Raw genomic sequence first — 11,176 nt, forward strand, 5'->3', positions numbered from 1 at the left:
GGACCAGGGGAAGGCGCGGCTGCTCACGCACTGGGAGCAGATGGACTACGGGGTGCAGTTCACGGCCTCCCGCAAGTTCCTGACCATCATGCCCATCGTCCTGTGAGTACCGCGGGGCCGCGCGCCGCCCCGAGACCAACCCGCGGGGTGCTGCAACTCAGGCGCCCCCTTCTCTCTTGTTCCCCTCCTTTCCAGGTATTTTCTAACCAGCTTTTACACCAAGTACGACCGGATACACTTCGTCATCAACACCATCTCCCTGATGAGCGTCCTGATCCCCAAACTGCCGCAGTTCCACGGGGTCCGGATCTTTGGGATCAACAAGTACTGAAGGGCGTGGGCGGAGCGCGCGGCCGAGGAGCGGGGCAGGGGGGCACGTCCCTCCCCTCCCCTCCTGCCTCCTCACCCCCGTGCACGCTGGGACGTCACCTCGCAGCGGCTGTTCCCCGTAGACACCTACCGCATGCTGGATCCTCGCGCCCAATAAATCTCAACGAGCTCCAGAGTAGAGTTTAGTGCAGAGCGGGATGCGCGGCGCTGGAGTTCTCTCATTCCAGGGTCATAAGTAGATGCAGACACACTGAGATTGCCAAGGTACAACGAGGGTGAATTCTGGGGAGGTTTTCATCTGTCCCGGACTCTGAGGGAAGAGAATAGGGATGAGGGGAGAAGCTTTTAGTGCTGGTACTATTGCTGTGGTAAATGCACTTTACAATATCTGTCCCTTTCTGAAGCGAGGTGCTTTAAGCGATACGGGGGGGGAATTCAAAGGGATACAGCCAGATTTTCCCAATACTTGATTGTTTTGGGGTTTGAGTTCCATTTTCGGGTGGGGGAGTGGGAGGGGGGAAGAGAATGACAGATTTTTATTTTGCAATCTTTCACACCACTGAGAAAGGAAGTTCTTTTCCTGAAAGCAGCACAGGAGGGAATGACTGCAATCTGACAAAGCCTTTCCATTTTCTGTGGTACCATTCGTGTGGTGCAGGGAGAAGCTCGAGAGATCCCAAATCAGACTTGTTCTTTTCAGCTTGTTCCAGAATCATCATGGGCAACTCTGCTCCCCACCCCTCACTGCTCGTTTCTAGGCATTTCTAAGCCTTCTGGTCAAGGGCTGGGGTGCAGGATGTTTTAACCATCGGCTGCAGATGGCACCGAGCTCCTTGGTACACAGAGGTGGCACAAGGATGGTAAAGGCCAGACGAGGGCCAGGCAGCTGCTCGCTGGCATCAGTCAGTGACTGTAGCTGGGGTTTTTCTCCTCAGTCCAGCTCCTTGCTCTGTGTACATGTTCCTGGGATTTGCCAGCAGGCTTAGCTCAGTGTCTGACTCCAGGGAAGCGAGTGTTTGGTTTCTGGCTTACCTGGGAGGCTGTTGCTCAGCTCCAGAGCTGCAGCTCCATCCCCCAGCCCTCTGGTGATCCCTGGCAGGGGTGAGCAATGCTGATGAGCAACACTAACGAGCAGCACCAGGCTGAGCTGACCAACAGAGGGATCCAGTGGGTCACTGACAGTAGATTATTTAGCATGGGAACAAAATTGAGCCTTTCTCCCATAACATTACCACCTGAATGAAGGAGGTTTGCAGCTTTCCATTTCCTGGCAGAGACAGCTTTCTACTGGTCAGAGGAAGCAGTTTTGCTTTTGGGTTGTGTGCTGGGTGAGATGTGGTTTTCCTCCCTGAGTTTCTGTTGTCTTAGTGCTTATATTGTCTCACACTTTGGATGAGGGTATAAACATTTCAAATATGCTCTTTTTGTTCCTGCATTAGCCAATTCTAGCTTTAGAGGTCATAGTGGATATTGCTGAGTTGTTTGATGGTCTCAGAGTAGGATGTGGGCAGGGGAACTCCAGGGCTGGGTAGAAGATTTAGTGCTCCTCCATGTATCACTTTAGCAAGATGCTTTACTGCTCTGTCTCAGACTTGCTACCAGGCTGCTGCAGAGAAGGGAAAAATGTTTAGCATACCTCAGAGGGCTGCTGGAACACAGAGAGAATTATTAGGTGGTACATGTGAAAAGTGGAAGTATTTTAAGTGAAAAGGAAGTTTTCAGGAAGGTAGCAAGAGCAGGGTCTGGCTGGACACCCAAGTGCTGTTCTCCAGAGAGGGAAGTTTGACAGACGTGCAGTTCACTTGTTGGGGGTTAAACCATTTAACTGCCACGACCCAAGGGCTGCTGCTTTATGGTACTCCACACCCTAAAGCTCATGTACTCTTTGAGCTACTAGACAATGACTTTGGGAAAAAAAATATAGTGTTTTCAGAATGGAAATATTTTATCAGTCAGCCAAGAACCTTTGAAATGAGTAAAAAATAACAGTGTCTGTGCCTGGAATGCTTATGGAAAGGCTGCTGCCCTGGGAGCTTCACAGCTCTGAACATAACACCCAACAGATCTGAACATCTGCCCACAGACACGACTTCCATGCCAGTGCTCCATCTCCAGGGGAAAGAAAGCTGTTTATTTTGGTAGACTATGAGGGGAAAAACATCAACTTTTTGCAACAGAAACAGTCACTATATGCTTAAGACCATTACTCCTACACAGACAGACATATAATGGTCATTTCTAAGCATAGGCACATTACACAAAGCCAAAGCAGGTCTGATGGTTTTAGCCTAAGTGTAAATTGAAGGTCAGGGTCAGCTCTTCTCGAGCTACAGCACCTCACAGGTCCCAGAAAGACCCTGAGGCTACAAGAGCTGAGGGTTTGAACACATTTGTGCTATTAACTGACAGTCTGGATGTCTGATGCTGTTTTGTTAAATTAAAGCTCAGCCGTAGAACAGAATGGGATTATAAACTTCTCCAAAAGGCAGTTTCTAAATCTTAAAGTCTACAACTTCTTGTCAGGCAAAGCCTTAATTATCATAGTTAAGCTTTTCTGATTTACCTTGTTCACACTGAAATGATTAAAGTAGCCATTACAGAGGCATGTTCCATGGCAAAAAACATCCTTTACGATACAGGGACAGCATTTTTGCCATGGATTAACTGAAATTAAAGATTCACACAGTTAATCCAATCAAGGGAAACATAAAACTGGAGAAATAAGGAAAGAAATGAGACTGTTGAAAGATTTCATGTTAATGATGTATGATAAGTACATAAGAGTAATAATTACTTGAACAATTATACATCTGATAGTGTATTCCTTAAGATCCTGTCTTAAGGGTATCAGAATTAATCAAAAATAGAAAAGAAACCATAAGTTGATTGTAATCAAACCACAGTTGCAGTTGCTGCTCGTTAGGTGTACCTGAGGTAGCTCTGAGTGGCAGTTTTGGGTGCTGCTGGTCACAGGCCAGCTCGTGGCTCCTTCCAGTCGGTGTCCTGGGGTGAGTGGTCCTGGCTGCAGCCCCAGCCCCAGCTCCAGCACTGGGGAGGTGACAGGCAGTGCTGGGTGTCTCAGGACCCTTCACTGAACCACTTCTGGGTTAGTTGGGCTCGTTGAACTCCTGCAGGAGCAAGTTCAGCCCTCGGGGGCTGACCTGGCACAGGCAGCAGTTAGACAGTGCTGGGGCAGCTCATTCCAGACAAGGGTGATGTGGGCAGGGTGAGGGGGTTCAGACGTGGACTCACAGCTAACTGCAGAGATCTGAGGTTGGCACCTACCCTGTGCCTCAGAGCCCAGCACACGAGTGCAGAGACCATCCACTCCTTCTGTAGCATTTTCTCCAAGTACCTGCATGAAGGAGATAATTGATTGTTACTGATTTTTAAATGGGGTTTTGATCCCTTGACAGATTTTCCTCTCACACTTGTACTGGCTTCCTGACTAGAGCAAGCTATGGAAAAATGCAGAATTAAAGGTGGGCTCCAGCCTGTGACTGAGAAACAATTCCTGGCTAAGGGGGGGAATTAAAATGCTTTCCTGCTTTGTTCTGCCACGAATGCCAAAGGAGAAGAGCTTTTGAAACCCCCCACTTGAACCTCACAGGGCTGGCAGAAGCTGTCCCCCTGCCTGGGGAAAGCCTCCTCCAAGCTGCTGTCAGGCCAGGCGCGTGTTCACAGCATGGCAGTGGCTGCACCAGGAACCTGGGGACACAAGTCCTGGCAGCCTGGTGCTGCCAAACCTGGGATCCTGCCTCCTGATTCCTTTAACCCAGCTGACAGGATGTCACACCAGCCTCCCCTGCGTAGCAAAAAGCCTTTAAAAAAAAAATAAAGCCTGAGATTGAGGGCTACTTAATTTTCCCCTCTCCCCCAAGTACTTTTTTTTCTTTTTTAATCATTGTTTAATTTGTTTGTTTTTATAGAAGCATGGTACTGGCCCTTGGAAAGGGGGACAGCAGCTGGTTACCATTGTTAACACATTAATCTTTCTGATTGTGACTTAGGTTGCTTTATCATTGCCTATAATCTCTTTTAAGCATGTGAGTGTTTGTGCATACGTGTCCTCCTTGGATCAGTTTCAGTGAGATGAATTAGCTGGGTTGTTCTTTTTTTAATGGAACGTTCTGACACTGTACAAAGTTTTAGGGTTTTTTTCAGTAGCCCTTCTTTTTGCTGTGTATACAGAAGTCTCACGTAGAGAACTTTCTAAAATAAAGTGTGAATATTTTTATTACTCCTTTGTACAGTAATCTAAGAGAAACTAATAAAGTAAGTATTCATGTAAGAACTTGGGTTTGGTTCACTGAATTTTTACGTGGACTGGGTTTGCTTTTTAACAAGCATGGTGAGTGAATTCTGGGCAGCAGCTAGGCTGCAGCAAAGCAACGAGCCTGCAGTGCATGGATGGATCCTGTCGTGGGGCACTGCCCCAGCAAGTCACACGAGCCCTCTGCTACCAACAACAGGCCATAAAGTACAGAAACATGCGTGCCACCGGTCAGTAAAAGGTAATAAAAGGGCCTCCAGAAACATAAAACTGTCCCCTTGTCTACACCACACTTCATTAGCTCAGAGGTTAAGGAGGACCACACGCTGCTCCTCATCCCACCAGATCAGGAGTGTAAGTGAAACCAGAGCCAAGCTCAAAATAACACAAATCTTACAGGAATGATACAGCTACAGAAATTCAAGTTACCCACAGCCCCTGCCACAGATCACAACAGGCTGACTCGGGTCAACGACTGAACCTTTTGGGAGGAAGAATTATGCAAGCAGGAGGAGTTTTGTGCCCCGACTCAGCAGCTGCTTCCTGCTGTCTGAGCAGCAGGGCGGGCAGAGCACTTCCCCAGCCCTCACTCCAGGAGCCCACACCGCTGCGGAGGTGCCGCGGGGGCTCTGCGTGGTGCCCACCGGCGGCACCGCCACCGCTCACCCCACCAGCAGGCAAGTACCCTCTCCAGAGCTTTTGGTACAGCAGAGGGGGGGAGGAAGCTGACTGTGAGGTGTTCCTGTTGAGTTTCTATCTCTTTTTGAAGTCTCCCAAGAGAACAAGTCCTGTGGGTGGTACTGAAATGATCTCACATGAAGCACGCACGGCGCCGTTCCCTCGCGTACGACACGCCACCCCTTGGGATGGGACTTCTCCTACTTTCTGGAAGGCTCAGACTAAGTCAGGCTGTTTTCTCAGAGCCCTGTGGGATGTTGGGGAGAGGGAAGAGACCCCCCACCACCGGCTCATCTGACCTGGAAAGGGTGAAGGCCTCTTCTCTAAGAAGACTGGATTCGGAGGTGCAGAGGAGGGGACAGACCTGCACCTCTTTCTTCTTGGTAAGTAGAGGAAGGTTTTTCTTCTGTAGATCAAGTTCCTCTTTGTCACCCCTTACACACGAGAGCCAAAGCAAGAAGCAGCACTGAAACTTTGGAGTAAAATCAAGCCACAATAGGAAACCAAAAGTGATTTTGGTTGTGCCCCCCCCCGCACCCCTCTGCAGGGGGCACAGGCAAAGCAGCAGGACATTCTGAAGTGGCTGTGCTGGGATGGGCTTTGGGAGGAGATCTGCCATAGAATAAACTCCCCACTCTCCCTCCCTCCCTCCCTCCCTCACCCCCAGTTCACCTCTCAGCACTTTCATTTCCTTGCAGTAAGACTTTGACGAAATCCTTTTGTTCGTGCTCTATTGCGAAACCCAAAAAAACCCAACCCCTGCCACCCTCCAGGCAAGAGGCACCAGGAAACCCTGGAGCACCAAAACCAGCAACAAATTCCTCAAGCTTTTTTCTTTTTTACCCGAGTGCGACGCATTAGTTAAAGATTAAAGCATTTAGGACCACAGCAGGTCTTAGGTTAAGGAGCAATGTCTAGTTTAGTAAAATTATTGTGGTGCATACTGGTGTATGCAACAAAATATTGAACTGAAAGCACAGGAACAGCCTCGGGTGCTGAAGATCTGCACCCTCAGAAACTGCAGCTGCATTCTCTGTCCTCACAACAACTGGGAGCTCCCTGGCAAAGGGGGATGAGTCTCAACCAGCCTCGTTAGCCTGCCACGGCTCATACTCCTCCCTCTCCAAACACCCTGTGAACAATCCCAAGTTGCACCTTTGTACTAATGTATGATTTGGGGGGTTATTATTGATTTTGAAAAGATCTTTAATTGTTAACGTATTTTGTTTCAACCTTCTCCTTGTATTTCACCTAATTTTGTGTCACTCATCCTGCCCCTTTCCCAAGGCACACGTCCCCTTTGCATTGCTTCAGAAGCTCGCCCAGCCGCAGCAGCATGTTTAAGAAAGTCACCCAATCCATCGTGAAACAGATGGATCCGGGGGGAGACCTGGTCCCAGTTCACAGCATCTTAGACCACGAGCACTTCCAACCCCTCTGCCTGCTGAGGAGAAAAAGAAAAGCCAAATTCCAGCCATTTCCCCGCTACAGACAGACGTGGTACCGCCTCGAGGACCTGCTGCTGCCCGGCAGAGACGACAAAGGCACAGGTAAAACCCCCCTGTGGCACTCTCAAGCTCACCATTTCCACAGACAAACCACTCGGACCATTTGTGCCTGAACTCCCCCACGCCCCAGCCGTGTGTGCGGGGCAGTTCCAGCAGGGGGGTTGTGGAAGTGCCCGAGCTCACGTGCTGAATCACTCCAGGGTCCCACCTCCCCACCGGCAGTACAGGCCCCAGGCAGTTCACAGTCCAAAAAAGCAGCAGTGACAGAGTGGATGGGAGCCTGAACCTCTGCCTCGACTCCGCCAGCGTGGAGCTGAAGGGAGCAGCCTCCTCCTCCCAGGGCTGGGCCATCAAGCTGCAGAAGAACCACATACCAGTGCCACAGCTGGATGCACTGATGGCAGAGAGGTAAGAGCTCCCTGGGCACCCTCCTCCAGCCCACCCCAGATCACACGCCGGTCTCTCAACCCAAGGTTTAGACCCCAGAGCACACAAGAGGGGCTATAAAGAGTCCTCACGCTGCTCTGTCAGCCTTACAGATTCCTGTGTAATTCAGAGGGCAGGAGCACTGCCACAGAGCCAGGCTCTCCGTGGGGTTTGTACCTATCAGGAGGGGTCACCCGGGGGACCTGCCAGCCCCCCAGCCCCCTCAGCCTGCAGGGGACACACTGAGGACACAAGAACCACAGCACATCCTTTGCCACCTTTTTCCTCCACAAGCCCCCAACACGGTGATATTTAAGTGGATGCACTGCTTCCTTTTTCTCTTTCAGAAAAGTGAATGTGAATCACTCCTTCGTCCAACAGCTACAGAGAACACGACAGGACTTATACGTGGTGCACGAAACGATCGAGACCTCGGAGGAGGCCACCTACGAGGAGTCCACCGAGGCAGAGGGCAGCTTCATGGCCCAGCTCTACGCCAAGTTCTGTGCAAAGGTTGGGTTCCTCTGCAGGCTCAGTCCTTCCCCAGCACCCACACCCCGCCCAGGCCCAGCCACAGCGTTTTTCCTCTCATTTCCCAGGGCACTCGGGAGAGCAAACAGAGCATAACCATACCCAAGGGCTGCACGCTGGCCTTCAGGGCGATCCAGCTGGCCACTGCAGGGGGACGATGGGGTAAGTGACTCCCAGAAACCACCCCCCCCTCCACTCAGGAAACAACACAGAGGAGGAAAAACATTTTTCTCAAGTAGCATTCAGCCTCACGGCCACCGTTAGCTCATCTGCAAAGCCATGAACACAGGCAAAGAGTGACAGAAATCACCTGAGAAAAGGCCACATGTGAGTTAAAAGCTCCTTGGGAAAGAGCTGCAGTTTCAGGGGGGGTTGGTAAGGAAAGAGAGAGGGATACTGGAAGTCTCAGCTCAAAATTTCAAGAATTGAAGAATTTCTGTGGAAAAACAGCACAGAAGGCAGTTTCTTTTCTCTTCTCCTCCTACTTGGAAGAAAAGAAGCCAGGGAGAAAGCAGGCTGGCCAGCCCTTCAGTGGGAAGACTGGTGCGAGAGACACTTAATACTGGGTAGGAAGAGGCAGGACGGAGAGCCACAGAACCTGCTGCAGGATTTTAGAGCCCCCATCTGGTTTCCTGCCCCTGTGTTTCCCACTCCCAGATGGATCTTGCTCCAGGCAAGCTGCCCTGTTAACTGACCCAGGTTTCAACACACAGAGTGGCTGCAGAGCCTGACCCTGCACAGCACAGCAGGGAACACAGGCTGGGATAACACGTTCTAAAGGAGCAGGGGCACCGGAGAGGAGGGGGGACACCAGCCTTACCCCTGTAATAACAGCAGCTTCAGCCTGCCAAACACCCACCCAGCTCTCAGGGTTTTCCTAAAGCCTTCTTACCCTGTTGCAGATCTGAAGTATTTCCCCAGAGCAGCAGCTGGACACATGTTCCTGTCTGACGGTAAGCGGCGTATTTCACGGCTTCCACTCCTGCTGCCATTACCCACCTCAGGTGAGCTGGAACCTCCTGGGGCAACACAGCCTGAGCTGGTCCCCTGAGACCCGGCAGCTGCCCAGTGCTTCTGGAAACACTCATAGGAACGTGGCAGATTCTACGTTTCCCAAATGCCTTGGGGGATTGCCTGGTTTAGAAGTGATGCACCCAGACTCTTTCTGGCTTTCAGGTCTCTCAGAAGGAGAATTAGGAGCACTGCAGTCAGAAGTTAAAGAGAATTGCCAAATTCTCTCCGAGTTGTCTTCTGATCAGCGCGCCGTGTTTTTGAAAGCCATCAAAGCTGTGATGACAGACAGGAACCTCTTTCAGGAGCTGGCCCACAAAGTAAGCAAAGTTCTTATTGCCAGCACTCCTCAGTGCAGAGACACACTGATCACAGCTCCTGCCCCAGGAGCCTTCCCTCCTGTGCCACAACTATCGACCCCAAAAGCCTCCCCTGGGAAGGATGGTGCCCAGGACACAGCCAGCTGTTGAACCATGTCCTGAACTCAGCCTAGCACACTCACCTGAAAGTACCCAACCACCAAAATTTCATATCCTGCCTTTAACTGGAGCTGGTGTGAACACTAAAGCCTCAATTACAGCCCCAGAAGCAGCTTAGGGAGGAGAGGCACATATGACATGACTGCAAGGGACCATCAGCAGCCTCCCTGCTGAAATCCTGCCAGTTCTTTTTCCTCTCCCTCTAGATGGACGCAGTTCTCAATGAGGATGGTGGTTGTGAGCTGACAACAGAAAGCCCAGACTTAAAAGCCCTGCTGAGCAGCTTACAGAACTCCTCAGGACCTCTCCTCAAGCTGGCCAGAGCAGTCGCCTACACCCTGGATGCACTGGATGGTAAGGGCTGCCCGGCCCTTGTGAGGGGCATCCCCTGGAAAACAGCAAGAGCACTCTGGCAGAACAGAGGAGACACTGAGAGCAAGAGGCCTGCAGAGGATTTACATAAAATAACACTCCCTGCAGGAGGGGCAACATCACCCTTCACTTCCCACCCCTTGTCCCTGGAGTGCTGGTGGGGTTGGGTTTGGTTTTTTTGACACAGAGCTGGTTTAATTCTGCAGAGCTAACGGAGGATCAGCTGCTGCTCCTGCTGGAGTCCTTGGAAGAGAAGGTTGTGCCCCAGCAGCTGAAGCTGGTGAGAGAACACCCATCACATCTGGCTCAGAACAGGGGGTGGGGGCATTAATCCACACTCGGGTGGTGACACAGGTACCAGCATCTCCACTTAGGCTGGGAAGGAGGGGAGGAGTAATTGCTTCAAACTTGGCAGGGATCAAAAGACTCTCCTTGAGAGAAATCACCCCAAAACATCCAGACCTAACATTCTAAGACCTAAGATTTCTAAGAACTGTTCTACTGAGGATAAACATTGAATTGGGCACAGAGAGCTTCTGGGTTTCTTGAAACCACAGTCAATTTTCTGGCCTCTCTGGCTCCTGATTTTGGCTCCTGTTTGTTAAGACAACACAAAAACACACTGCAATTTTAATTCCTTGGACGTAACAAATTCACAACAAACTGGGAAATGAACACAGGAGCCTTCATAATCTCTCTGGATGGAAAGCCCCACATATAACTGTGGATTGTTTAGTGTGCCTGTAAGACAGCAAAGCACCTCACCAGCGAGGTCATTCCCTCACTCAGTGACCCCCACTGCATCAAAACACTGACTTTGCCTTTTGTGTGGCTGCTGCACAGGTCGCAAGCATCCTGGAGCAGGACGTGGAGGGGAAGGAGTGCTGGAGCTTGGCCACCAGCCTGCTCTCCCTCCAGCCAGAGGAGGAACGAGAGCTAACCGTGGCCATGGTCCAGAGGAGCAGGGTGACCCTCCAGAAAGATGGAGCTGCTGTCTGCACAGAAGAAGCCTCCTTGGCCACAGCAGCCCTGTACGTGTCCCTGTATGCCCTTGATCTTCTGAGTAACTCAGATCAGTGACCTCCCCTTGGGGGTGATCTAAGGGGAATCGCCTGACAAGGTCTGAAACTCTCTTACTCCAAGCCAGTTTCTCTCCCCAAACTTTACCCCTGTGAGACTTTCCTTATTAGCACTCTGTGCTGCTTTGAAATGAGTGAGAAAAGCAGACTTAAGGAAAGAAAACTCCTCACAGAAGCCAGAAACCAAACTTGATTTTTCTTCCCCTTATATACGTGCAGAGTGCCAACTGAAAAACCTCCCAGCCCAAACAACCACAAGCCTGTCAGCTGCACTTCAGGTGATCCTAGGTTTCCTAAAATGCACTGGCACATAGCCAGTAAGGCACACAAGAGTAAACCAGCAATGATCCATTTATGCTGATCACACCTGTGATTCAGGAGTAACTCAAAGGTGAGACAGCTGAGGGGCCTCAGAGCCTCAGCAACGCACAGCTGGTAGAGCAGCACCTCCAGCACAGGAACACCTGCAAGGGCTGAGCTACAACACTT

The 11,176-nt window shown here is 50.8% G+C and overlaps 2 protein-coding genes across 2 annotated transcripts; both read left to right on the top strand.

Annotated features, from left to right (window-relative positions):
* Positions 1–7: 7 nt before the first annotated feature.
* On the top strand, positions 8–331 carry LOC103777354 (ORM1-like protein 3; the record flags this gene model as incomplete). The annotated part of the gene is made up of 2 exons (XM_008944906.1): positions 8–102; positions 196–331. Coding segments are annotated over 2 exons (231 nt in total), but the record flags the coding sequence as incomplete, so codon positions are not given.
* A 6,286-nt stretch (positions 332–6,617) lies between these two features.
* Positions 6,618–10,688, top strand: LOC103777355 (gasdermin-A-like). The gene is made up of 9 exons (XM_008944907.1): positions 6,618–6,831; positions 6,990–7,197; positions 7,563–7,728; positions 7,815–7,908; positions 8,649–8,699; positions 8,923–9,077; positions 9,443–9,590; positions 9,815–9,888; positions 10,452–10,688. The coding sequence occupies exons 1-9, from the start codon at positions 6,618–6,620 to the stop codon at positions 10,686–10,688; spliced, it is 1,347 nt and encodes a 448-aa protein (XP_008943155.1).
* The last annotated feature ends 488 nt before the right edge of the window (positions 10,689–11,176 follow it).

Source organism: Merops nubicus, unplaced genomic scaffold (genome assembly GCF_000691845.1).
Source record: "Merops nubicus isolate BGI_N331 unplaced genomic scaffold, ASM69184v1 scaffold31287, whole genome shotgun sequence".
Lineage (NCBI taxonomy): Eukaryota > Metazoa > Chordata > Aves > Coraciiformes > Meropidae > Merops > Merops nubicus.

Bases quoted from the DNA above. Each gene is read 5' to 3' on its own strand.
- LOC103777355 (XM_008944907.1), top strand. From the start codon at position 6,618: ATGTTTAAGAAAGTCACCCAATCCATCGTGAAACAGATGGATCCGGGG. The intron at 7,198-7,562 runs GTAAGAGCTCCC...TTTCTCTTTCAG, and splicing joins GATGCACTGATGGCAGAGAG to AAAAGTGAATGTGAATCACT. The intron at 9,078-9,442 runs GTAAGCAAAGTT...CTCTCCCTCTAG, and splicing joins TTCAGGAGCTGGCCCACAAA to ATGGACGCAGTTCTCAATGA.